This window comes from Crotalus tigris, unplaced genomic scaffold, assembly GCF_016545835.1.
Source record: "Crotalus tigris isolate CLP2741 ecotype Arizona unplaced genomic scaffold, ASM1654583v1 scf7180000018334.392729, whole genome shotgun sequence".
Taxonomy (NCBI): Eukaryota; Metazoa; Chordata; class Lepidosauria; order Squamata; family Viperidae; genus Crotalus; species Crotalus tigris.
Genome location: NW_024096949.1, coordinates 200,472 through 228,303, shown reverse-complemented (window position 1 = coordinate 228,303; position 27,832 = coordinate 200,472). Strand labels below are relative to the sequence as shown.

At 40.2% G+C, this 27,832-nt stretch overlaps 1 protein-coding gene across 2 annotated transcripts; it reads right to left on the bottom strand.

The window, feature by feature from the left end:
• Positions 1–6,656: 6,656 nt before the first annotated feature.
• Positions 6,657–27,679, bottom strand: FKTN (fukutin). 2 transcript variants are annotated; one of them, XM_039350440.1, is made up of 10 exons: positions 27,604–27,679; positions 23,868–24,059; positions 23,549–23,608; positions 22,295–22,498; positions 21,090–21,367; positions 18,798–18,930; positions 16,652–16,781; positions 13,164–13,297; positions 11,450–11,580; positions 6,657–9,335 (listed from the first exon to the last, which is right to left on the bottom strand). In XM_039350440.1, the coding sequence occupies exons 2-10, from the start codon at positions 23,970–23,972 to the stop codon at positions 9,122–9,124; spliced, it is 1,389 nt and encodes a 462-aa protein (XP_039206374.1). In that variant the 5' UTR covers positions 23,973–24,059; positions 27,604–27,679; the 3' UTR covers positions 6,657–9,121. The 2 variants fall into 2 exon arrangements, with proteins under 2 accessions (XP_039206374.1, XP_039206375.1); XM_039350441.1 differs by lacking the exon at positions 27,604–27,679 and adding an exon at positions 27,306–27,428.
• Between the last annotated feature and the right edge of the window lie 153 nt (positions 27,680–27,832).

The following is a 27,832-nucleotide window of genomic DNA, read 5'->3' as shown; positions in this document are numbered from 1 at the left end:
ACAATATTATGGTAGCTGCTTGGCTGCAAGCTTTTGTTCTCCTCATGCTTTTCAAAGATTCCCTAAAGAGAATGATAATTGGGCTGCGAGGGAAAGGAATTCCCCAGGAAACCTGGCACTGTAGATCTGATCTGCCATGGACTCAGACATCCAACCTGCTGGCAACAATCCTTGGAAGCAATAGCGCAGACTGGACTTTTGTGTCTTTAGGAGTCTCTTTTATGAGGGTCTCCAATGTTTGCTCAGAACTCCCTCGACCCGGCAGCTGGAGGACGCCGTTACCAAAACACGAACAAAGCGCACAATTGAAGCTGATTAGAAGCATCAGAAATGTAAACAGGGAAGCTTTTCATCCCAAAGACACTGCTCAAGAAGCAGGGAGGAAATAAGAAAGCTTTTCATCCCCAAGAAACTGCTCCAGGAACGGAGGAGATGCTGATGGACAGCATCACGCTAAAGGGGGTGTAATGTTGGTTTGAGATGAGTGGCTACAAAAGTCAAATAGAGTTTGATGGCACTGTCACTGACACTTCAGCGACCTTGACTTCCCAGGCTGTTTGAAAGGCCAAACCCAGCATTAATTAGCTAATTTAGAGGGAAGAGAGAAAGGCTGTTTCTGAAGCAAGCATGAGAGCGAGAAAGAAGTTAATAGGGCTGGGACAAGTGCCACTTAAAGCATCATTATGGAAGCAGAAAGAGGGAGCTGGAGGTGTAGCGGAACATGCCTGGGAAAAGGACTCTTCACTTTAATTACCAGAGAGAGGAACTACTGTATTTGACAAATGTTTTGGTTTTATAGTGACTGCAACCAGGTACCAACCAATGATTCCAGTTATGCTGAAGGAGTTTGAAAAAGACAAAGATGGTGGTCATCGTAGCGTGGAACCCCCCCCCCAGCTTTCCAGAATAGCATGTTAAGATAGTTTTACCACTTGTCAATTGCATCCATATTTTTCCACTCTGGCCAATTTTTTGCCAAGCAAGACAACATTTTCTCAGTAGGTGTAAGGTCAGGTAGGATGACTTACTCAAGTGGTGGATTTCCAGTCCCATTGAAGAAGGTTCAGTAAGGCAAAGAGAATACAGTTAAAAGATAGTTAACATCAATTTAGATGGAAGGAGCAGATAAGGAGGGAGACCCAGGCGACACAGTATGGAATAACTGGAGGTTGTATAAATATTTATAGAAGTATATACCGAGAAGTTTAGATAAATAGAAGTATTAATGTAAGAGAAAATTAATCTTATTGCATACAATACAGATAGGAAAATTTGGAGAGAGAAGTTGCTCGGGCATTACCCCTGAACTGTATCTGAAGAGGGATGAGAGGGAAGAAAGGAGAGGAGAGAGAAAAGAGTAAAGGAGGGGAGAAGGAAGTAGGAAGGTTGGAGGAGAAGAGGAGAAGTGGGGAGAAAGGGGAGGAGAGTGGTGAAGGAAAGAGGAGAGGAAGAAGAGGGAAGTAAGGAAGAGAAGAAAGGGAGAAAGAAGGTACAGAAGGTGTGTGGATACAGTGAAAGGGGAAATGGGCGAACAACACCAAAAGTCATGTGTATATATTTATTTCATTTTATTAAAAGTATCTTATATATGAATGTAAAAAGAATGTATGTTAACATCTGATAAATATCATGGTATATGTATGGGGGAGTGTTTGGAAAAATAAAAAATTTAAAAAAAAAGTAGAAGAAGAATCAGAATGTTTCTCTTGTTCAGATCCTTTGCACTGAAAGAGAGCTATACCATACTAAAAATCTAAACCTGCTCTATTTCTCACAAACTGAATTAAAACTGAAGCCCTGATAAGGTGTTTGTGTTGGGGAGAGACGGGGACATTGACTTCAAGATATGATTGCAGATACTAGTTTTCATCATAGTATGTGACCCATTATCAAGATAATCAAGATGCAGAAGACAATAGCAAACTTGCATAATTTGAATGTTCAATCTAAAAATTCCCTTAAGCCAAGATCAGCTCCTAAGGACTATCTGGATCTGTGTTCCTCAACTTTTGGCAGCTTGAAGATATGTGGATATGCTGGCCGGGGAATTCTGGAAGTTGAAGTTCACACATACTGACCTGGACGGATCAATTATTTTTCATGACAGCAATACAAAAGTGGTTTATCAATGTCTTCTTCCAGATGTTTCTTTCTCTTCCTCATCCCTGCAACTTCTTCTTAGTTTCTTCTCATCCTTGTCCAAGAACTGGTCTTTTATCATTTCGGGATTGGCTGAAATGATAAATTTAATAGGAAATTTAAAATCAAAAGAATACATGGTAGGGCAGTGTTTCTCAACCTTGGCAACTTGAAGATGTGCCGACTCCAATTCGCCAGCCAGTATTCCTCAGCCAGCCAACTCCCAGTATTCCTCATGGCTTTCTGGGGAATTCTAGGAGTTGACGTCCACACATCTTCAAGCTGCCAAGGTTGAGAAACAGTGCTGTAGTAGGATATAAATTTTTGAAAAAGAAAAAAAACACGCCATAGTAAATTTCAAAAATGTAGTTGTGGTCAGTCAGATTTTCTTTCCTGTCCTGAGAAAATTGATATAGCAGAGATCAAACCAAAACATGCATTCTTAGTTAGATCTAGGCCAGTGGTGGCGAACCTTTTAGAGACCGAGTGCCCAAACTGCAACCCAAACCCACTTATGCATCGTCAGGTGCCAGGTGGGCATGGACACTGAGTGGGCGTGGCCACCGAGCTGTCGGCTCATGCTCACTCACTCAGTCGCTCGCTGTCCGCTCCGACTTATGATTGCTGTCTCACTGTCTGCAGCAAATGCTGCTTCCGCCGAAAGTTGCTCCTTTTATAGCCTCTCGCCTATTCCCAGACTGTGCATGTGCAGAGAGCTGCGCATGCGCGGAGAGGAGGGAACAGCTTGGCCCAGCAATGGCTCGCATGCCACCAGAGATGGCTCCATGTGCCGCCTGTGGCACGCGTGCCATAAGTTCGCCACCACGGATCTAGGCTAGTAAAAATGTAATTGTGTAACAGATTCCTTGATTTATCTAATCATTAATTTTGTACCAGCATCAAACATTAAATCAGCTTTCTCCAGCTGGTGGTCTCCATGTGTTTGACTATGACTTTCATAATTTTCAATCAGCATTGGAAAGATGGTATTTATAATCAAACACATCTGAAAGAGACTATATTTGTTTGAGGACGACTATATGGTACATGTAGATCAGTGGGATAAATTTATGGAATGAAATCTCATTCCTCCCAAGAAAACTACAAAGCACCAAAGAAACTGCAAACCACCTGTATCAGAAGAGCTAACAGTTTTAAAACTGTTTCCAGACCCATCTTGTTCAAAATTCCAGGGGATTCTCCAACCATTTAGAATAGATTTTTAGGATATGACATTGAAAGAGGGAAATCTAAGATTCACCACCTTGTCTTCTGTCAGTGTAAATGTTCTACTGTAGGCCTAGAGAGCCATAGTGGCACAGTGGTTAGAATGCAATATTGCAGGCTAATTCTGCTGATTGCCAGCAGTTTGATTCTCACCGGCTCAGGGTTGACTCTGCCTTCCATCCTTCCAAGATCAGTAAAATGAGGAACCAGATTGTTGGGGTCAATATGCTGACTCTGTAAACCACTTAGAGAGTGCTGTACTGTAAAGCACTATGAAATGGTATATAAGTCTAAGTGCTATTGCTATTGCTAAGGTACCTGTGGTCTTTCTGAATGTTAAGTTTCCAGCATCCCTTACCAGTGGTTACACCAGCTATAAAGCTAGGAACTTCAGCAAGCAAAATCTGGAAAGCAATAGGTTCACAATTCCTACTTTATTGGATTAGTCTTTTTTAGACAGGAAGATTTTATAGCATAATGGGAATTCCTAATATAGAGGATGTGCAGTTTAGAGTGGTTGAGCTAATTTTTTGAACGCGCTAATGAAATGAATTATGAAAATAATCCAGATTTTACAGAAAGCAAATAAAAGACTAAATAAATACAAAGGTTATCTCCATTACCATTAGAAGTCTGTGAAACTCAGAAGTTTGAAAAGGCCTTCTAAGTTTGGTTGAGTAAAAGCCAGTAGTAGCTTATAGATACTAACAGAAGAAGAAAACTGGTAGTTTCAGGCATTTAAGATGACATTCTAGGAATGCGACTTGGCGCCAAAGACGGGGTCGTCTTATACGCCGGGTCGCCTTGTACGCCGGCATATACGGTACAACAGTATTCCATTCCACAGGAAGCTGTGAACTGCAATTTCCAGCTTGTTGATACAGATAAGCAAAGAGACTGCCTGCAGATGTATTAAACTCATAAGAATATATGAGATCAAATAGCCCAGCACAACAGCAAACTAGATGCATACAGGAAGTTCACAACCAAAGGAAGACAACAGTCTTTCCCATTTCTGCTCTTCAACATGGGTACTTAAAGTATATGATCCCAGAAGCACCATACAGCCATTGGAACTAATCAGTGACAGCCTGATACTTGAAAAATTTCTCCATTCCACTTTTAAAATAATCTAAATTGACAAAATATTACACATTTTAATCATGTTACAGAAAGAAGTACTGAAGTGATACTGAGATTCAGTATCAGTACTGAATCTCAGTATCATTTCAGTACTTCTTTGTATAACATGATTAAAATGTGTAATATTTTATCAATTTAGAATTGAATCTTCTTGCAATGGTTGACGAAGTATAGTGACGGAAGAAAAAAATGTTTAACTCCAATCCTTGGGTTCTGATCCATGTATTTTCATATTCATAGGCCTGCCTCCATATCTGCTTTGCTTTAAAATATAAAACCCTGAATGCTATAGTTCTCAAAGGACAGTTCCATTCTGGCACCTTTTTCACAACTGCAACAGGGTCTGCTGATCAGGGTTTCAAAAAGCTTTCCAAATGCTATTATGCCATATTTACTATATCGACAATTTTATTTTTAATTTCTCTTATGATGATTCTGACATGAATTATTATGTCAATTTACTGTAGCAACACCACACGTGACATTTCGATTATGTTTTCCTCCAAGATACCAAAATATGTTTCCTGAGCAGTCAGAGTGGCTCAGGTTCCATTGAGACATATATTGTTTTTCTGGTTGTTGTTTTTTGCACCAAAACTGTATCACTTTGCAATTGGACTCCCAGGTATCAGGTCTAATTTCAAGATTTTGCCTATCCATAGTCAGATATTATCCTGCATGAGTAAATAGCAGCTTTTCCCATAAAAGAACCTTAAAATACAAGTGTAACATTGAGCACAAACTATCCATTATAAATATCTTCATCTAATAAAACACCAGTCTCTTTGATACTCTCAGTAAATGCAATAATTTGGTTTTCAGATATTTATTACAAAGAAACATTTGGTAGGTGCTATCCTGGTTTTTAAAAAATCCCAGATTACTTTAGCTAACTTTGTAATAAGTAACAGATAGAACATAAAGTCAAAAATGTACACTGGCAAATACAGCAAGGACATTGGAATTTTGACCACAATCCAGATAGGACAGTTAAAATTTGTAGGGCTATGCAAAGCTTTGAAAGAGCACTTGAACTGAAATATCCTTGTGAGGCTTAGCATGGTAGAGCCTTATTCAAGCAGATGCATTTTGACTTTCTGCATCTGAAAAAGTCCACTTGACTAGGGGGCCACAATCAAGGTTTCAGTGATATCCTCCATGTGGTCTACAGCAGGGGGGTCTCCAAACTTGGCAACTTTAAGACTTGTGGACTTCAACTCCCAGAATTCGTCAGCCAGCTAAGCTACCTGAGGAATTCTGGGAGTTGAAGTCCACAAGTCTTAAACTTGCTAGGTTTAGTGACCCTTGGTCTAGAGCAGGGGTAGACAACCTTGGCTCTTTTATGACTTGTGGACTTCAACTCCCAGAATTCCTGAGCCAGCCATGCTGAGGGGAAAGAGAGAGGTTTTCAAGCTGAGCCATGCTGGCTCAGGAATTCTGGGAGTTGAAGTCCATGAGTCATAAAAGACCAAAGTTGCCTACCCCTGATCTAGAGATTATCTTCCCACTGATTTCATTGGGATTTAAATGTTAACTAAACTGCCTACCCCTGGCAGGTTGAGGGAAGTTAAAGAAGGTAAAGACAATAGATAAGTGGATGAAATGATCAGGGATAACTGAAATGTCTCTTCAGAACTTTGAGATTGCCACTAGAGATTAGTCAAAATGGAGGACATTTGCCCATATGAGCATCAAGGCCAGACTTGATTCAATGACACTAAAACTAATATCTAAGACTTACCTGGTATAAAACAGAAAACACATTTGTCAATAAGTTAGATTTATCTGTCAATAAGTTAGATACCTTATCATACTTTACAACTGAAATACTATTTTAGTCAAAGGATGTGTATTAATTCTTACTTGATTTTCCTATATATAATACATAGTATTTATATTATGTAGAAATTGTCTATTTGTGAGTGATGGAAAATATACTCACATTTTCTGTCCACAAAGGCAATTCCTACTTTACTGAATTTTGTAAAAGAGCTCCAAATACAGGTGGGTCCTTGACATGCAACCGAAGTGTAACCTGCCTTTATAGTCGCAAGTGGTGACAGCCATTGAGATGGCCTCATCTTCCATCCCGTTCTCCCTGATGCAGCTGTTAAACGAGGGGATGGGTCGTTAAGCAGAGCACAGAGGCCTTAGAGAGTGAGGGAGCCTTGGGGAGGTCCATTGCAGGTCATGCGCAAGTTATGGGGGTGCTGCAGCATGGAGTGAGCGCAGGGAGGCCAGGGAAAGAAGCTGTAGCTATACCCGCCCAGCCTGGCCTAGCAGCAAGCAAAAGGCACCTCACTCAGGAAGCATAAAACTTCCACAGTGGAGCACGAAGCAGCCATCCCTCCCCTCTCCCCAAGGCCCAACAACCGGGGAAGCCTCACAGTGGGGTGCAAAGCAGCTGCCCTGTGGAGGGAAACTCCAAAGGTTTGAAGCAGCCACGCCTCCCCATGAAGTCGCAAACACCTGGGAAATATTCAGCCCAGCCGCCCTCTCTGCCCAGCCCTGCTCTGCCCTGAACCATTTTCTTCTTCCCACGAGGCCACCCTTTAGGAAAAGGAAGCAAAAATAAATAAATGCTAAAGCCAGCCAGTTAGTCGCAGCATTCTACAATGCATCTTTTCCCATGCTCCTGGGCAAGGCTTTGTAGAGAAAACCCAGCTGCCCTCACTTTTCTAAGGCTGTGTGAAGAGAATATGGCATCCCAAGGCTGTGCAAAGCAGCCCCAGGTTCTTAAAGCAAAAATTTAGCTTTTTTTTCTTTTTTTTCCTTCTCTGCAAACTATTCTCTGGGCATGGCTACTAAGCCTGTTAGTCCTAAGAAGTTTCAGCTTGACTTTGCTGGGTTTAAACCATCAAGTACCAATTCCTAGAGGAGCGCAGCTTCAATGGAAGGAGCCATTTCCATTGAAATGGAAACAGCCACAGCCAGAGAAGAGTTTGCAGAGAGGCTTCGTAGAGGAGGGGGCTGCTTCGCTCTTTTGGAGTCTCCTGGGGGTTTGGAGCTTCCCTTTTGGCCCCACTGTGTGCTCGGCCGTGTGTGTGTGTGTGTGTGTGTGTGTGTGTGTGTGTGTGTGTGTGTCTGCTTCATTCCCCACCATGAAAGTTCCCCAGATGTTTAAGGGCAAAGATGGGAGGGGGGAGATACAGTAGGCAAATGAGAGCTACAGCACCTATGCAGTCCATGAGTGTGGATGGGCTGCAATGGTATAACTCTTGAGCAAAGATCACAAGTCTCTTTGTTCAGCACCATCATAATTTCCAATGGTTGCTGAACAAATGGTCATAAGTCAAGGATTACCTGTAGTTAGAACTACCCTTACCCTTGTCACATATAAATATTAGGTATATGGTAACTCCCAGGTTTAGTTCTGTTTCATTTAACAATTCATTTGCTAAACACTTTTTTTCAGTTTCAATCTCCTTAATTAGGTCATCATAATTAATTTAAAATATACAATGATGAAAATCCAAAGATACCCTCTGTGTATTACAAACCAAACACTACAACAAGCAACATCAATGGGGATGCCAGCAGGAAGCTGGAAATTGTAGTCATATCAAACTTAATAAGCAGGCAAAATTCACTTAATGACTGCAGCCAGAATTGATGTAAGTTCATCATTTATCATTGTACTTAATGACCAACTATGGCCAGTCGGTGAGGTAATCCTGTATTCCCCGCCTATTGACAAAGTTTCTTTTACAGTGATCTGCTAGGATATCTTCTCTGTCCAGTTTTTATAATGTTGCTTCCTTGCTATAAGCATGTTTGTCAGAACACAACATCCAAATAACTACTACTGTTCATTTTCATATATACATACAAACATACACTTATACAAAATGCTTTTTGAATTCTTCCATCCTCAGCTACATAAGCTCCTGAAGCAGTGTGTCCTGCTTCTGGTTTCAATTCTACACTCACAACATACAGTCGCTATGGAAATTAGCAGTTTACTCAAAGTTGAGGAGGTAACGGCAGACAAGGAATACAAACAGAAAGAAGAGCCTCTGAAAGAAGCTTGCCTGAATAGATTTTCTTTAACAGTAGCAGACAGAAGAACAGTCAAACTCCAATGCAGAGTTCCAAGAGCCAGGTCAGTATTGTCAGCCAATCCAGAAGTCAAAATTTCAGGAGCAGAATTTCACACAAACATCACACAAAAGCTGGAGATCAGACAGTTGATTCCAATGAGGGATAATGGGTTGCCTTGTAATCAGGCTGCAGCCAGTTGCCTTTAATCAAGAAATTTACTCTCTTGCTTGACAAGGAGCCTCACTGAATTCTATTCTTTGATTTCTGCTCTCCTCACCAGGTATGGGAGCTTGGAAGCCTGCTGCATCATCTGATTGCTTGGCTATTCAGGCAGGGCCTATGTTTGATCAGCCTCAGGTGATTCGAGGCTGAGATTTCATAGATTCTGCTGCTGCAGCTTCTTCAAATTCAAATTCAGACCCAGCCATGATGCAGTGCATCGATTTCCACATGCATCCTACCACGGAAACAGTGGCAAATCCATGAAGCATCCCAGTGCTGATGATTTCTAGGTGAGGCATGATGCAATTGTCAACAAATATTCTTCTGATGCCAGCACCTTACAGATGAATCAGTAGAGCTGAATTACTTCTTCCCATTCACTGATAGGCCAGATTCCATTAGGCTGGACATTGGGGGGTGAATTTTTCCAATCCCACACTTTCACAGGAACCTTCCAGTCTTTGCCATAATTGGCTTCAATGTAGTGGAGGGTTTCACATGGCACATGTACCTTAAGTTCTAGAAACTCAGTCCAGCATAGGGTAAATTTGGGAAAGAAATACCTGCAAAAAGGAAGAACAGATAAGAAAGACGGTGCAGTTAAAATGCTACCAATGAGAAGTAGGTTATGTTCTTAGATCATTATGTGGCAGACTGGATATAAGCAATATGCAAACTTAGCTTCTGCAGGTGCTATATTATTATACTTAATTATTAAGGAAAGATGTTGAACACATTTTAATTCTGCTGAATTATACTGACAGATCAGGAGCTATTTACAGCACCGAAATGCAATCTTCAAATTCTCCAAGTACCAAGGAAGTAAATTCTTCTCCTTTTTAACCTTTAAGCAGGCATTTTGAAGTGCATAATAATGAGAATTAGAGACATCTATGTTGTTAATAAACATAAACATTTAAATTTCAGGACACCCATTTCTTTAACCTGCTCCTGAAAATGTTTCTGAACTAAAATTTTCGCAAATTGTCCAAGTATCTGCTTTGCAGATTGAATTAATTAACCACACAGAAACAAAATTCTTCACTAATGATCAAATTTTAATCAAGATACAATCAATCACATCTCTGACCAAGGAAGAAGAACTAACATGGTGCCCCAGAAATTCCGCCATATTTTGTAAGAACTTTGTGTTGATCCAAAGAACGTCCATTTTTCCTATCGCCTTAGAAGAAATCAAGCTTAATAGCAACTTTCTGGTGAAATGATTGGCCTTGGATGGCCTTTCCTCAACTTAATTTACTCAAATAATGTTATTTCCTTCTAGTTTAGTTACTTACAGAGTGGATTACAATCATACAAAAAATATTCCCTATTCTAACATAGTAAAATTGACCCAGCAACACTTACAGATACAACAAAGAACAAACAATTAAGCAACAAACACAGCTGATAGTTAAACAACATTAGTCCTAGATAAGACTGATGACAATCTGAAATGTCCAGAATAATATACAAACATGTTAAGCTTTATTTAAAAAAAAAAAAACAGTTCAGAAACAAGTGAACTTTTCTGCGCTGAAGCTAAAGGGGGGGGGGGGAGGGGAGAGAATTACTAACAAGCACTCATTGCCATTCACCATTCCTCTTGATTCCAGAAAGGTAGTTTAGTCGGGCCTCTTGAGTATTCCAAGAAGCTAATGTGGGAGAAAATAACTTAAAATTTCTAGATGCAAAGCCAGCTGGAATCTTGCAGAGATAAATGCCGCCATTTGAACTATGCTCAGAAATGGAAGTTTAACATAGTAGTAGTAGTAGTAGTAGTAGTAGTAGTAGTAGTAATAATAATAATAATAATAATAATAATAATAATAATAATAATAGTAGTAGTAGTAGTAGTAAAGTTGGAAGGGACCTTGGAGGTCATCTAGTCCAACCCCCTGCTCGGGCAGGAAACCCTACACCATTTCGGACAAATGGCTGTCCAGTCTCTTCTTAAAAACTTCCAGTGTTGGAGTATTTACTGCTTCTGGAGGCAGGTTGTTCCACTGGTTAATTGTTCTCACTGTCAGGAAGTTTCTCCTTAGTTCTAGGTTGCTTCTCTCCTTGATTAGTTTCCACCCGTTGCTTCTTGTCCTGCCTTCAGGTGCTTTGGAAAATAGCTTAATTCCCTCTTCTTTATGGCAGCCCCTGAGATATTGGAATACTGCTATCATGTCCCCCTTGTCCTTCTCTTCGTTAAACTAGACATACCCAATTCTCGCAACCGTTCCTTATATGTTTTAGCCTCCAGTCCCCTAATCATCTTTGTTGCTCTTCTCTGTACTCTTTCTAGAGTCTCAACATCTTTTTTACATCGTGGTGACCAAAACTGGATGCAGTATTCCAAGTGTGGCCTTACCAAGACATTGAAGAGTGGTATTTGTAGAAGGTTCTACAAAATATTTCTAGAAGGAGACACCACGAGGAAGCTGAATATCTGCAAAGGTGGGCTGATAAATGTGAGTCAACTTTATCTTTCAAAGACTTTTGTTGTCCATTAAGGATCTTGCCACTAAAAAGCTTCCTGAAATTATTTATTTTTTTTAATAACTGGGTCAATGTTCTCCAAAAGGCTTAAAACCTATTAGAGCAGAAGCAATTATTTGCTGGGCAATAAGCTATGAAAACAGTTCTTTAGTAAGGCTTTCCCTCCATAAATACCAACTCTGAGTCATACTTAAATTTCTTGCCGGACTTGGCCTGGGTTCCTCCGTTCCACATGTGGTCATCCTCTTCATAGAAGAAAAAAATGTCAAGCTTCACATCATCTTCTCCTCTCTGGAAGGAGAGCTCTAAACTATCTTCAACCTATAAAGAAAGGGGGGGGGGGGAAAAGAACTCAAGACATAGATAATAAAACTGGAACGCATCAAAATTAATGCTTGATTCCCTTCCTGTAATTCTTAACTCTGAAGTTTGAGTACTTCCTAGCACTATTTTGAAGATAAAACTTCTTAAAAGATTAATAAAAAGCAATAAAGGAGAATATTTGTAGCTCAGGGTTGAAATGAAGGGTCCACGGTGCTCTCTGAGCTTGGTTGTTTTCTTGGCAGATGTTTCATTATCCAAAGTAGGTAACATCATCAGTGTACTAGCTAGTGATGATTTAAATTCAGACACTTGGCAATGACATGTATTTATGATGGTTGCAGTTTCCTGATTTCATCTTTTGAGTCTTCTGTCTTATCTACTATTGTGGTCCTCCTTTGGAGTTCATTTTTCAAATGCAAATTCTCTCATCTGAGTTCAGCGGCCTCTTCCCAGGTAGGGTAAGCTGTGGCTCCCCAGGGCCCAGTAATAGCCACTGTTGGAGGTGGTGCTGGTTGGCTCAGTTGGCCTTGTACTCTGGAACACAGCAGACTACCTGAGCATCATCACTAGCACAGATGATGTTACCTAGTTTGGGTAATGAAACATCTGTAAGAAAACAAGGAAGCTCAGAGAGCACCAAGCACCCCTAATAAAAAGCAGTTGAAAAAAACAGATATTATTCAACTCCCAATGAAATTTGGTCAGGAGGGGGAATCACTTAAGAGTGCCAAGGCTAATTTTATCCCAGCTTATTAAGGTATATAACAGCATTACAGGAATGTAACAAGTCTTCAGCAATTTTTTTTTAAATTTCTTTTCTAAAGAAGCTGAATTAGAAGTAAAAGATTAGAAAGTCTTAAATTACTCACTGCTCAGATGCCAATAAAACTAATAGGCTAAAAAGTCAAGAGGTACAATAATTATGATAATGGAAGAAAAAACTGTGCAAGTTAGCTCTAGACTATCTGCAAGATAAAACAATTCAATATTTACAAAGCGCTGAGGACTGCACCATTTGCCCCACTGGGGAAAGAAATAAAAAACCCCAAATCTCTTTAAGTTTTCAGAAAACATTGCTTCTGGGTGAATAACAGCTGGTGAAGAAGAATAATTTGCAAGAAAACTAATGCAGGGCCTCTGCCTGACTAGGAACGTGTTTTGATTTAGGAAGTTATGGTCAATTTTATGTTGAATTGCAGCAAGCAATTCTTGCACAGCTTTCTGTTCTCTCTACTTTATCCTCATAATAATGTGAAGTAGGTTGAGTAAAGAGCCTGACTGCTCCTAACTAAACAGCAAGCTCCAGAGAGAAGATCCAAAACCAGGTCCCCCCCCCACTCCCCAACACACTTTGACCCCAGTGCTTTTCAAACTAGCCACCTTTAAGCTCCCAGAATTGACTAGTCAGTATGCTGGCTGGAGAATTCTGGGAGTTAAAGTTGACACATCTTAAAAGTGCCAAATTTGAAAAACACAGTTCCAATAGAAACTAATTATGCCTTTAATATTTCAGATATTGGGGAAAAAAAGATTGGCAAGAAAGAAAAGTATGAGTCAAGCATATTCCTGTATTCACTAACCTTGCCAAATTTATGTTTTAGCGGTAATCCGGCCTTCTGAAATGCTGTAATAATATCTGGCTTATAGTCTTGAATAAAAATCCCCAAGTCCAGGTCTTTACTGTAAGGAATAATGTTGCACTGTCTGTACCAACCTAAATATTCAACAAATCCATGAGAAATTTAACACACAATCATGCAGTCCCTACATTGGTGAAAAAGAGGACAGTGTAATTAAATAAAGAACAAAAATTTTACCCAGAAGTTTTCCACTCTAAGGAAAGATGGAAAATTCAACTTCTCCTCTAACAATCTGCTGCATTTATATGGTAGAGAAGAAAGGCACAGAAGAACAATTTTACTTGCCCAACCTGTTCATTCCTCAAGGCTGCTTGGTAAATATTTAAATTTAAGAGTTAACTCCCATTTCCACAAATGAAAATGGCTGGTTTCTTTCTTTTAAAATAGAAGTTCTGTGATATACATATTTGGAGAGATTCCTTTCTTTATAATTAGTGGGAGAAACTGTATAAAAAAAATCTGTAAGCTTCAACACAGTCTGCATAAATCCAACTAGAATCATCTCTGGTGAACCAGCTGCAACCTCTCTTTCATGACAAATTTTTTCCAAGCTTAGGGGCCCAATTTTTGCAAGTAAGTTTATTTGCAAATGCAACTCTAGGTGGCTAGTGTGTAAATGCAATAGGAAAACAATGTTAATAAAGAGTAAAAATCTACAGTGGTGCCCAAGAGGAAACCCAGACAAAGCAATCAGCAAAAGCCTCTCAACTAAGTTGGCCATGTAACTTCCTGATCCCACATGATGGTAAAAATTACAATAACTTTGTAGGTAATTCTTTCCTCATACTTTTAGTATGACTCAACAAAAATAAGGTGCTAACTTAACTGCAAGCTGATTAGAAACATAATGCAAAAGACTTAGCTCTCTTGACAAGTCCATCATGATGATGGGAGAAATAGAAGGAAAAAGAGGAAGAAGATGACCAATAGCAAGGAGTCAGTTATAGCGGTGATAAGTGCACCATTGGAAGAGCTAAACAACCAGATTAAGGACATCATGGAGAAAATGTGGTGACTGTGAGACAATACCAACTAGATGGCACATAATTAATCAAATCACCATATTTAATGGTCTTACTGGATCAGCACAAAAAGATGTTTAATTCAACATCTTGGGGTAAGCAAGAAGTTTACTAGAATTTTTGGACAGCATGGTGTTGAAGACACTGCAATCCTGAATTCCATAATTGAACAATGCCTGTGGGAATTATCTCAAATGAATAACACATATTCCCCCCCCCCCCCGGAAATATTAAAGGGTTAATACAATTTTTCAGTATTCTCTTTGTTTTAAAAAAGGTAAAAGAGAGTAACAGGGGCTTCTTTCATCTTACTTTCATCTTACTTTCCTGCAGATAAGGATACAATTGGCATTTGTGGGCCATTTATTTCATTTAGCTTAGATGATTCCCCACATTAATGCTTGATTAAGAACATTATTTTCATAGTTTCACCTACAAATCCTTCCCAGTGTATTAGGTTCAGACAACAGCTCCCTGATCCCACCAGAAAATGTGTTTGAATTAAGGAGGTACCTGTAGCATGGCCAGACTTATCCCAGAGCACCTTGGACCTCCTCTTGAATCTCCTCAACTTAAACACATGATTTCCTGGAATTGCACAGCTTCCATGCAAGCAAGGAAATATGTAGCTTCTTTAAGGAAATGCAGGCAGATTTGGTATGCATCCCCACTGCTGCAAAGCACCTTTTTGGTTCTGGGGATGAAATACTGAACACTCCTACTTATATTTATGTAAGAGTGTAATTACATGAACCAACCAGATATGGACCAACCGTGCTGGATTATAACTACTAGTACTCCTAATCTACAGAGCTCTTTAATTCATTTGAAGAGTGCAGGGTACGAATACTTCGAAATCTGGGGCAAATTTTACCGTTGGTATGAATTAAGGAGAACTGCTCGGACTTCAAGTTAATGGTAGAATTAAAAGATATATATAACTGTACATATAATTGTATATATAATTGTATTGTATAGAACAGGGGTAGGCAACCCAAAACACTCAAAGAGCCACTTGGACCCGTTTCCCACCAAAAACAAAACACTGGGAGCCGCAAAACCCTTTTGATATCTAAAATGAAGATAACACTGCATATATCCTTTTTTACCTTTATTATAGGTGAGTGTTTGTGTATGTATGTGTGTGTGTGTGTATACATACACATACACATACACACACATTAAAAATAAAAGTAAAAATATCACTCTTGGGAATATCCATACTATTAAAACAATGATCACCAAGAGAATGCTTTAAGAGAATAAAATTACATACACACAGAGGTAAAAAAAGGATATATGCAGTGTTATCTTCATTTTAGATGTCAAAAGGGTCTCTCTCTCTCTCTCTGTCTCTCTCCCTCCCTTCCTCTTTATCTGCCGTTGGTCTGCCACTCCTCTTCCCCCACTCTCTTTCTTTCTCTCTCTCTTTCCTCTATCTCTCTCTCTCCCCCTCCCTCTTCTCTCTCTTTCTCCCCCCCCTCCTATCTGCTGCTCACCTGGCAAGCTTCAAGCTGTTGTCCAACAAGCTCAGGGGTAAGCAACCTCGTCTCTTTTATGACTCATGGACTTCAACTCCCAGAATTCCCGAGTCAGCCTAGCTGGGCTAGCTAGCTCTCTCCTGACCTTCCTGCTTCCTGCTTCCTGCAGAGACGCAGCTCCGCCCAGCAAGCTTTTCAGCTCCTCAGAGAACACTGTGAGTGCACTCTTTTACACACACACACACACACACACACACACACACACACACACACAAAGAGAGAGAGAGAGAGAGAGAGAGAGAGAGAGAAGAGCAGGGAAGCGCAATTGCCTCTCTCTGTCTCTGTCTCTCTCTGCAAAGGCAGAGGAGGCTGGGAGCCACAGGGGAAGGCTCAAAGAGCCACGTGCGGCTCCAGAGCCGCAGGTTGCCGACCTGTGGTATAGAAGACGAGGCTTATATAGAGGTTAAGAACAATGTATTAAACTTTTGTACCATGATAGGAATTGATAGGAAAATTTATTCTGGAATGTCATATTTGTCCATTATTGTTTTAATTGTATTATGAATAAAAACATTTTAAAAAAAAAAGAGTGCAGGGTAAAAAAAAGCCCGCGCATTAATGCAATGTTTAACTCATTGCAATAACAGTTGGAGTTTGATGTCAAGAATAATACTTATAAAATCTCCCAGTTCTAGTATCAGTGGGGTAGGAGATCGATGAAGGACTCTCTTGCCACATATGCTTCTGGGATCATAGTCTAAGACAAGCTAATTTGCATTCACGTGGATTTTATGGTTCCATGCATTTGATCTTCATACATGGCGTATTTCTGCCATGTACTCAGTTTGGTTACCTTGTCCCTCAGGTTCAACTGCCAGCATTGCAGGGAACAGTTCTGGCTTCTAACCAACTGCAAGTGACTTACCTAGACAAGTCCCGCTACTCAGCCAGAATTGTACTCCTATAGTGTTCAGTGTCAGAGCAGCAAGACGCAGCAATGCCTTGGCTTTTTTCCTGAATTCCACTGCCTCGGGGGACGTATCATCAGGGTACAGCTAGGAAAGAAAGAAAAAGGAGGAGGGGAAGAAGAAAAAAAAAGGAGGAATAGCACTGTAAATTCTTTGCACGTTGTAAGTCAAATGAAGGCATTTGTCTAATCTGTACCTTAGCTTCTATGACCATTTTTAATATTTCCTTACCAATATTTAGAATTTCCCCAGAAGAAATAAGTAACTGTTACAAGTAAAGTGGCTGCTAAGCGGGAAAAGACTTGAGTGCCAATGTGGCTTCAAGGTGGAAAAAGACAAGACGTGTCATTTTACCCCTTCCCTTTTGTTTATCTGATAACTGCTTCTTAGGATGCCTTATACACATCAAAAGCAATGAGACTGCACCACAACCCTGGGGCTGGAGCTATCTAAACTGCTTACTCTCTTGAAATCCCTTCCTTTTCAATCTCTCCAATCTGCAATTTTGAAAGAGAAAAAAAATCACCAATCAAGCAGAGAACAATGCACGACTATAATGGCAATCACATGACTGAGGGATACTACAAAGGCCATAAATGTGGTAACATGGCCATAAAATTATTGTTTTAGCATCACTGTAACTTCAAACAGTTGCTGACTGAGTAGTCGGTAAGCGTGGACTATCTGCAATGAATCTGTATTTAAATGAAGGTCCTTATTACTTGTTCTCTTGGAAAGTGGGAGCAAGGAGCCACAGGGTCAGGCAAGGGCCCAATTCAAACTGGTGATGATAACCACAGAGGAAAGTTGATAAAGAATTTAAAAATCAAACTTATGGAGACTTGTGTAACAAAATCTGATCCAGTATGACATCTCTGGAATGAAATCGATTCTCTGCTTGTGCTAAAGACTACTGGCCATAGTTGGAAAAATAAATAATCATTTGGACGCTGATATGGGTGGTGTCTGAGATATAGACAGACAGACAGATAGATAGATCAGCTTTGGGTCCAAAGTCCATCAAAAAATCACCATTGCAATCAATCCAATTTTCATCTTCACTAAATAATGCACTTTTCATTCCCTTCTGCACTTGCAGTAAGCGAGCTACAAACTATTACTTATACCTTAGTAAAACACAACACGAAGCTTAACCCACATAAAATCTTCTCTTTTTTTAATGCAACTGTTCTTTTCTACCTTCCTGCTGTGCTCATATGGTAGGAAAGTATTTCTTGCAATGAAATTGCTCGGCCTTCCATATTCATTCTTTGGCGCCATCAAGTGTCAAAGCCGCAGAGCAAATCTTAGTAGGTCGTCACTAAATAGGGTTAAGCATGGAAATGTGGCTGGCTGTTGGGCTGAAAAACTGAAGCACAAGTTGCCCAAAGAGGGAAAAGATTGATTGGGTTAGGATTTCAACAAAACTATGGCCAATATTCAAAAGAACATGCATGTGTCTCAGGGCATCCAAAGAAACTGTGGGTTTGAAGAGGGGCTTTCCAGACCTCTTTCAAAAGTTGCTTTTTGAAAGAGATGAAACAAATTACAAGTAAGGTCACTAGGTCCTAGGCTATGTAGTAAGAGAGCGCCAGTTGATGTAGTGATTAAGACAACAAGCTAGACCCCAGGAACATATGAGCTTTAGTGCCACTTTAGGCACAAAGCCAGCTGGGTGACCTTGGGCCCCTCACTCTGAATCCTGGAAAGGAGGCAAAAGTAAACCAGAAGTTAATTGCAAAAATTATGATTTTTGGAGTTCCAAACAGCCAGGAGACCAAGATATCTTCTACTTTGCAGTGAGGAACTAAATGCAATATTAGTAGGCTTACAAAGGTCCAGCTGGCCACTGTATTAATAGATTGATCAAGTTCACTTAGTACCACTGATTTCCTACAAAAGAGAGATGTATCCACTGACACCTTTTAAATAATGTCTCCATTTTGAACAATTGACAAGAATTAGCAACTATTGCCATTTCAGTGCCAGAGTGTGGAAGGGAAAGCTGACCATAATAGAAACACTGCACATTTTGGAGGCAGTGGTGACACGGATATATCATTTTTATTAAACCAATGAATTCAAACACGAAATGATACTAACCTGGAAGAACGATCGAGCTTCCCTGTACCGACATTCAACAAATCTAGAGTGAGACCTTTCTTCAAGGAACCTAGATGGCTCTTTTGGAATCTGGACTATTAATCCATCAATGGAAAGAGTCAGTAATTCCATCCTGTTACAAGAAGGGGAAAGTGATGTTATCCTGACCAGGAGAATGTTACAGAAACTAGACATTTCCTTTCCAATTTGCATTAAGGCAGCAAGCGAACAAATGCACATTTGCTGTTCGTCCTGACACACAATCACAACTTGCATGTTCACAAAAACATTTGTCTATCTTAATCTATTCTCGATCCATCCAATTCATTAGATCAGGGGTGTCAAACTCAATTTCATTGAGGGCCGCATCAGCACTGCGGTTGCCCTCGGGGGGGCCAGGTGAGTGTGGCCAAGATGGGTGCAGCCTACTGGTTGGGCGTGGATGGAGTGGGTGTGGCCTACTGGGTGGGCATGGCCAGCTCTACATCGTTTGCGTCAAGGGTGCCTGTGGGGGCCTAGGCAGGAATGGGACAGATCTGAGGGTCTCTGGCAGAAGGGGGTGGGACCGGGGCAAGCGCCAAGGCACGGTCCATTTCTTCATTCCTCACAATGGGTGACACCTCCCCAGCATGCACCCAGGGGGCAGGGGCGACACAGCAGGGGCTGCTTCCTCGCTGTTTCTAGACAGCCTTGTGGAGCTAAGACTGAATGCGTTTCAGCATAGATGACCACCACAAAATTGTACATTGGCTCCCGGCTGGCCTGGACCAGGGCCAAGGCAGCAGGGGCCGTTCCCTCACTGTTTCCAGGATGGCTTCGTAGGCCACATGAAACCACTTCGCGGGCCACATCTGGCCCCCGGGCCTTGTGTTTAACATGTCTGCATTAGATGTACACCTAAACAGAACCAAAACAATTGTTAACAATTGGGTGGCAGAGCTGCCAATCAACGGAAGGCAACTTTGGGTACTGCCTCCTGGGTTCTATTCCAACAGGAAGAAGTAACTAGAATAGAGGCAGAAGGGCAGTTTTGAGAGACTTGGACTTGGACTCTACGTTTGGGAATCTCTCTCGGTGTCACTGACACAAGCCTGGGAATAATTTTACAGGCAGGGTATGTACAGCAGGGGTAGTCAACCTTGGCTCTTTTATGACTCGTGGACTTCAACTCCCAGAGCCAAGGTTGACTACCCTTGATGTACAGGATATAAATATATTTTTTAAAATCCATTTTTGGTGATTTAATAAAAACCTATGTGTTCCTTATTCTTCTATTCTGCTATCCTCTATCTTCCCCGTATTCTCCCTGTTTGAGACTTAAAAGAATTTCTGTACTCTAAAATAGTTTTAGTAGTGGTAGGAAAAGGATAATCCAGGAAAAGACCTCCACAACATGGGAGGGAGGGAACATGGCTATGGTGTTTTAACAATTTTTTTGAAGGCTGCCTTGAATGGGTCTGATGAGAGGCAGCATATATAATTGGAAGGAATATAAAATAATAACCTTTCCAGCTCATCAGCTGAACCTTCTGATGGACACATTGATTACAAATGCATGAAAACAATTGCAAGCACACTGCAAAGCAATTGTGAACATATTCCACAATCGCAATGCTGTTAATCAGGTAACTCAATATAACTGCCTTCATTAAGTGACTTAGATACTTTCCCATTTTAAAAGCAGCTCATCAAAAGTAAAAGAAGAGAGATGCCCTACTTTCTTACAAAAGCATGCATCTTGTCACTGGGGAATTGTGCATTTTTTTCATCTAGGATGTATTATGGGGTGGCGTGTCATTTTTCTTGCTTGATCCGCATCCTCCATATTCAGAGGACTTCAACTCCCATATTCTCAAACAGGGAGAATAGGGGGCAGATAGAGGATAGCAGAATAGAAGAATAAGGAACACATAGGTTTTTATTAAATCACCAAAAATTATTCCCAGGCTTCCTTTGTTCAGAGGTTACCATAGTTTAAAGCCATTGACATAGAATTTCTTTGAGGGTGCAATTCTTTTGTCTGCCCTGAACCTACTGCCAAATAATGTTGTCAGAGAATTCTCATCTCTGCCATCATATAAAGAAGGGAGAGGAATCTAATGGCCTCATTACCAGCATTAATCAAAAGTACAAGTGCACTTTCTGACACAATTTTCATCACTTTTATATTCCGGGGTGTCTGATTTCATCTCAGCCTTTTGGAAGCAAGTACTGTAGAACAGCTGTGTTTTGCAAGAGGAGCCCTATCATCATATATAACAACAACAACAATACTGCCCTGCTGTTTCTTACTTGTCATAGGCTCCAGAGTAGCGTCCAAAGTGTAGTTTCTGGAAAGGCACAAAAGTCCTGTCCATGTGTAGCTTCAGACGGAGCGGCCCATGCCAGAGGTAGTTGCCACTCCTCTCATAGAAGACTACTAGATGGATGGCATGAGTTGCCTGTTTGAAGATGTAGTGCAGGGGGACTTCTGTTCCAGACAGATCTTCCATGCCTTCCAAACGTGGATCTTTACTCTGAAGTTTTAGCCACTGGAATCCCATTCTCTCAGCCGCTTGAAACAAACTCACCTGAAACCAATACAAAGTTTTTGTTCTGGTCACCTTCATCAAACTTCAGCCATGTTTCACCCAACAGTTCCTTTTAGATTGCTGATTGGTATTAGTTGTTTCAGAAGAAAAATATTTGCGTTACAAGAGCTGCTATTGGCTGTCAATAGGTTTCTGGTTCCAATATAAGATGCTGGTAATTATCTATAAACCAGTGATTCTCAACCTTTCTAATGCCGTGACCCCATAATACAGTTCCCCATGTTGTGGTGACCCCCATGTGGGTATGGCCACCAATAAGAGGGAGTAGGATAGCAAGGGAAAAGGGAAAAAAATGGTGGACAGCATGGTTTGGCGACCCCCGTGAAATGGTCATTCGACCCCAAATGGGGTCCCGACCCACAGGTTGAGAACCACTGCTATAAACTCTATTCAGCTGGGACTGTTGCTACCTTTAGGACCATCTTCTGAAGGTAGACTCTACCCGCCCTACTTCATCTAGTGGGGAGGCAACACTTTGGGTGCTATTCCCTAAAAGGGTGGTGGGGGAACTCAAACAATGGGAAGAGAGAGCCCTTCCCTCTGGAATAGCATAACCGTGGAGGTCAGATATCCCCCACCCCCCTACCCTCATGTCCTTTAGAAAAATGTCAAACTGTCCTTTTTCAAAAGGCATTCAGGTGGAAGACCTTAAGTAAGAAGGAATGGCAGCTTTTTATAAACAGGATTTAATCGTTTTATTGAGTCAGTGTTGTTATCCTGTTTTTAATCTAAGATTTACTTTTCTGTATTGTAAACTGCTTAAAGTAAAAATATTAGACAGCATGCAAATGTGGGCAAAAAAAACCCGAACAGGCCTCTTGATCCTCTCTCTCTCTCTCTACTGTATCTTAATTAAACGACTGCAAACTTTAGCAGAGTGAGAGGAAGCTGGAAAAAGACATTTACTTCAAGTTTCCAGGGTTTGTCCAGTAGTCCAAAGGTGGTATAATCCCGTGGGGTACAGAAGTATTTGCATTCTGAGTGACTGCCATCAGAGAAGGTCTGAAGCTGTTCCAAGTCTCTGTCAATCAGTTCCAAAAGGAGAGGGTCAATCAGATGCACAACTATGTTGTGGCTGGCCACCAAATTCAGAAATTTTCTAACCACATGCTGTTTAAAAAAAAAAAAAAGAGAGAGAGAGAGAGAGAGAGAGGAGAGAAAAAACATCAGGAGTAAATGTTTGCTGAAAATCTATACCAAAATAAAAACAATACAGGTGGAATTCAACTTGCAAACATAATGGAGCCTGCCCATTATGGCTATATGTTGCAATGGTTGTAAAAGGAGTCAGCCATGTGATCAACCAGATTTTTTTTATTTTTTTTTTCTTCCAGTGGTCGTTAGGCAAACACTGAGGTCATTAAACAAACAACGTGGTCGCTAAACAAACTAATGGTTCACTATGGGCAGTCTTTTGCCCAAAACCAGAAGTGCCAGTTTGGGGCAAAACTGTTATAAAATGTGGTTATGTGACTGCCAGATGCTGCAAATGATCTTGCATGCAGCCATGTTGCCGAGTCCTCAAAATTTGGTCATGTGATACGGGGGGTGGGGGTGGAAACAACCATCGGAACTTCAAATCCATGTTGTGAGTCCCCTTTTTCAGGTCAGTTGTAACTTCAGTCACCAAGCAACTTGTCATAAGTTGAGGACTACCTGTAATAGTTTGTAGTAACCCTAACAATCATTTTAAAATCATGATTTTGATCATGAGCATCAAGGGCTTTTGTATAAATAATTATAGTTAATGTAACAACTACTATTTTGGAATATTTGGCAAAAAAAAATCAAACTAAAGGTTTTTTTAAAAAACCAAAACAAAACTCAAATGATTAGAATAAACTTTGGTGCCAAAACTAAGGCTGGGTGCCTTTTTTAGAGTAGAAAGCTGCATTCAAGCTCCTTCAAGGTGTTAGGTATGACCCTTGAAGAACTGTAAGTGGTAGACATTACTCCCTCATAAATAAGTCACTATTGTTAAAATAAAAGTACAGTAATTTAACATTTTATGCAAATATTCCGCTATGTATTTAACATCCCCTTGGTAATTATTATTTGCATGTAATTGCCTCTTGCCGTTGCCTCCCTCTTTTTCACTGAGTTGTCTCTTCGGCCTCGGGGGTGTTGTTTTTGAGAAATAGTAAAGTCGGATGTATTTACCCATTGACTATTGTCTTGTCCTGCTTTGCTTCCTTTAATCTTGGGGAAAACAGCTCCATTCTAACAAAAGCAAAGAGAAATAAAGCTCCACAACTCCACTCTCAAACCATATCATGAAATTATAATAACAAAAAATAAAGCTTCAGTGATTTTTACTAGCAAACAAGTAGGCTTTGGTATCTCTGCCTTCAATAAATGTTGTGGATTGCTTGTTTGTTTTGTTTTTTCTAGCATATTTTAAAACACTCTAAGCATTTGTTTAGATCTGTAAATCCAGATTTAGGTTTGATCGTAAGTAATAAGAATCATGAAACATTACCTTTGGAGACAGATAATATTTATAATAGTACAACTGGAACAAGAGAAAGATTGAGCTGGTCAAAGTAAGAAGGCCCAATACTACGTTTTTGTTAATTCTCTGCATCGGTCTTTTGAACCCTCCTGGTATTCATTAGAAAGCAGCAGTTGGTGCTTCTCATCTTTTTTAGATGGCCTAGTGTGAGTTTCAAGGCTGGGAAAACAAAAAAAAATTGAATTCAGTTAAGAAGCTGAATTTAAAAAAGCAAAGCTGTTGTTCTTCTGTTTAAATAACTATGCTACAACTCAAGTTCTGAGATGTAACTAAAAGCTCAGCATACAAAATTAAAAAGTTATTTTCTTGATTCACAGCTGATTTGGTGTTGTTTTGTTTTGGATATTGTTCTGAGCAATTTCATGCCTGGAACAACAATGCCTTGAAGGTGTAACTAGGCAAATCTTCTGAGAAGGACATCCTGTAAGTAAGATACCTTCTTACTAAGTTTTACCCACTTAAATTCATTTTGGGCGAAGAAAGCTAGAAAAAGCAGACATTCAATCAATCTTAGTGCAAGCCATCATTTCATATTTCTAAAATTAATTTCCTATTCCTATTCATGGAGTCCAATTTTCCCCCCAGATGGAAGTGTTTCCTCTGTCAAAACATAGTTAAGAAGTGCTTCATATTTGCTTTTCAGATGATAGTTATAAAGAAAAGGGGATTGTGGGGTTTTCATGGCTGTACCTTGTTTCAATGTCTGGATTAGAAGAGAAAGGGAAAGTGTTAGCCTTACAACACTGACCATGCCAAGAAACAGATGCCTAGTATGCCATAAACCATTTTTGTTAAGATTGGCTCTAACAACAAAGTCTTGCAAATCTGGATGTGCTGCTTCTCCTCCTCCTTTTATATTCATGTGAGTTAGGGGGGCATCTGGGACATTTTCTTAACTCACCACCCCCGGTTTTGGCTTAAGCAATATTTATCTATCTCTTTAGGAATAGATGTTCCCTTTTTCTGTCACGTTCATCCTCTACTTTCTCTATGGAAAGTAGCTAGAGAAATTGTGGAGAAATGATAAGAAACAAACATTCCTTCTCTATACACAGAGTGAATGATGTTGCCCCATGGAAATCTACCTGCTTCCTACTACATGATAACTGTCTGGAAGGGTTATCATAAGAAAAAGGGGATTGACTTATTCTCCAAAGTACCAGAAAGCAGGACAAGAAGTAATGGGTGGAAGCTTTTTAAAGAGAAATCTAGCTTAGAACTGAAAAGAAACATCCTGACAGTGAAAACAAGTAATCAATGGGATAGCTTGCCTCTCATAATTGTGGGTGCTTGATTACTAGAGGTTTTCAAAGATAAACTGGACAGCCATTTGATCTAAGGATGGTGTAAGGAGATTGGACTAGAAGACCTCTGAGGTCCCTTCCAACCTATGAGTGGACTGAACCGACAGGAAGTAGTCAAAGACGGTTCTGAATGTGCAATGCACTTTTGATCCCGGCAATCTTGACTGACATTTCCAATGATCAGCTTGAAAAAGATCTGCTCTGCTCATCCCTTTCTCAGACCCAAGTCACATGTAGATGAAAACTAAAGTTGGTCACTCCAAATGAATGATCTGGCACAGATCCTGTATGATTTATATAGGATCCTCTTGGTGTAATAGATCAAAAAGAAATCTCCCTGCTGCAGCTTCTTAAAAATTGAACATCTCCAAATTCGGCTGGCCTACTGCATCCCATAGTTCAGGAGCCAACTACAATTGAGCAGCAGAATGTTCTTTGCAACAGAAGGAAGTAGTTGAAAGATAATGGTATTAACTGCTTTATATTATTGCAGGAATTTGATCATTCTTGAACCTCAGGTCTAGAAAAGGCAGGATCCTCAAAAGTAAACCCACCAAGATATATATCTGCTATGAGCTGTCTTCAAGACAGTTAAACAATTTTATTGTAGAAAAAATATAATAAAGCCAAGAAAAAGCAGAGGCAGAGCATAAATAGTATCCCTTTTTCTGTGAGGAAAACCTTGAACATATTGAAATTATAAACCATTTAACTGTATCTCACTTTCTAGTTCATCACCCAAACCTTTTTACAAAGGACACATTGAATGTGAATGCATGACAACAATACTAGCAAACTGTAAAGCAACAATGAACATATTCCACAGTTGCAGTGTTGCTAATTAGATGATTCAATATCTCAAATTATTCCCGCAAGCATGTAAAAGGAGATTCTCAACAAGAATGAACTTTGGATCCTAACTGAAGGAGCATTTAAGTTGCTGTTACCAATTTCAATACCCATCAAGAATCCTAAAGGAGATAGGGCTTCTCTTTATTATATTCCTGAGATATTCAGGCAGGTTGGGGAAGTACAGTATTTCAGTGTGGATTTTTTTTTATGAGACTGTGCTTGTGTGATTTGAATCTGATTGCCCTTGGTGTCATGGCACTATTTATTGTGTCATTTGTGTGTACTGGTATCATTTATTTATTATTCTTTGGTTTTAATCCCCTCTTCACAACCCAGAGTTGAAATTGTGAGATGAGTTGCAATATAAATCAAAATTAGAAACTTGTAAAAAGGTAGTAGTAAAGCTAATATTTACTGAAACACCTGAATGGGCAGCATAATATTTCTCCCAAAGACCTACTATCAGGATTTGAAGCGTTCCACCAAAAGCAGGAAAGAGAATCAACTAACAAACGGAACACACTGTAAAGGTAGGATCCCATTTTCCAAACTCCTTGTTCCCAGATAACCAGTCACAAACATAATAGTGAGCAGGCTTGTGCAGTATGAGATGTAGCCTTGATTCATGAATTGGCCCTATTAATGAAGTTGAATGTGCAGAAGCATTCCTGAAAGAGATGTGTTACATTCTAAGTCAGACATGCTATGCCCCAATAGTCATTTCAACAGAAAAGTGTTAATACTTCCTTAAATTATTGCCTAGTACTCAAATGTTGTTTCCAATATTCTATTTCCCCCCCCCCCCCCCACATATAAAAGTTTTAGTTTCTTTGAGGGAATGTTCAAACCTCACAAAATAGGCTAGATTTGGAGCATTTTTCATATCAACTAATATAGCCAAAAATACTTGTGCAGATTCTGAATATAAATGTGCAAATGTGACTCCTACTTATTTGCATAATTCATAATTTTATGGAAGATCCCTGCTTGTGCTGGAAAAAACATTATTTATATAAACAAGGAGCATAACCCAGTCACTAGTGGTTGATGGAAATTCAACCATATGCCTATGAATGACTATTCTCTTCCAAATATGATTGTAGGCAAAACTAAACAAAAACTAAGGAAGCTTTTATATCAATAGGGTTAGGGTCACTGGCACGGCAACCTTTTTAATGAAATTTAATATCTGCCCTTTCTAAATTAAGTAGACCTTAATACCGAACGGCATTTATTATGTATTCCCTACCTCTCTTCCAACCTTGAAAATTAAAGCTGCGTAAGGAAAACCGGTTCCTCTCCAGATGCCCATGAACTACAATTCCCAGCATCCCTCACCATTGGCCATATTGCACTACTACCTGGAGGGCTACCGGTTTCTTGCCCAGGTTTACACTGCGAAGGCTTCGGGGCAAAGAAAGCTGCTAACGCCAGCTTCTTAAAACGTTTATTTCCCCGTTGTGCGAAAGTATCTCTTTCTCGCTTATCCCTTCAAGGCTGCGTGCAGTATAAAATAAGGGCTAATAATACAACGTTGATGCCCTTACCTGCCAGGCGCGAAGCGAAGTGGGGGAAACCGTAAGACGCCAAAGGGTGAGCTTTTGCGGCATTACCCCCCCACACCGTAAGGCAAGGCCGCCGTGCTTTACGTCAGCTGCGCCTTGCAGCGATGCCGGGCAAGTTGTACGAAGGAAGGAAAGAAGAGAGTTTTAGTGTGTTTGTGGTATTCTGTCGTGCGCGGCTCAGTTCACAGCTGAGGAGGAGCAGTCTCACCCT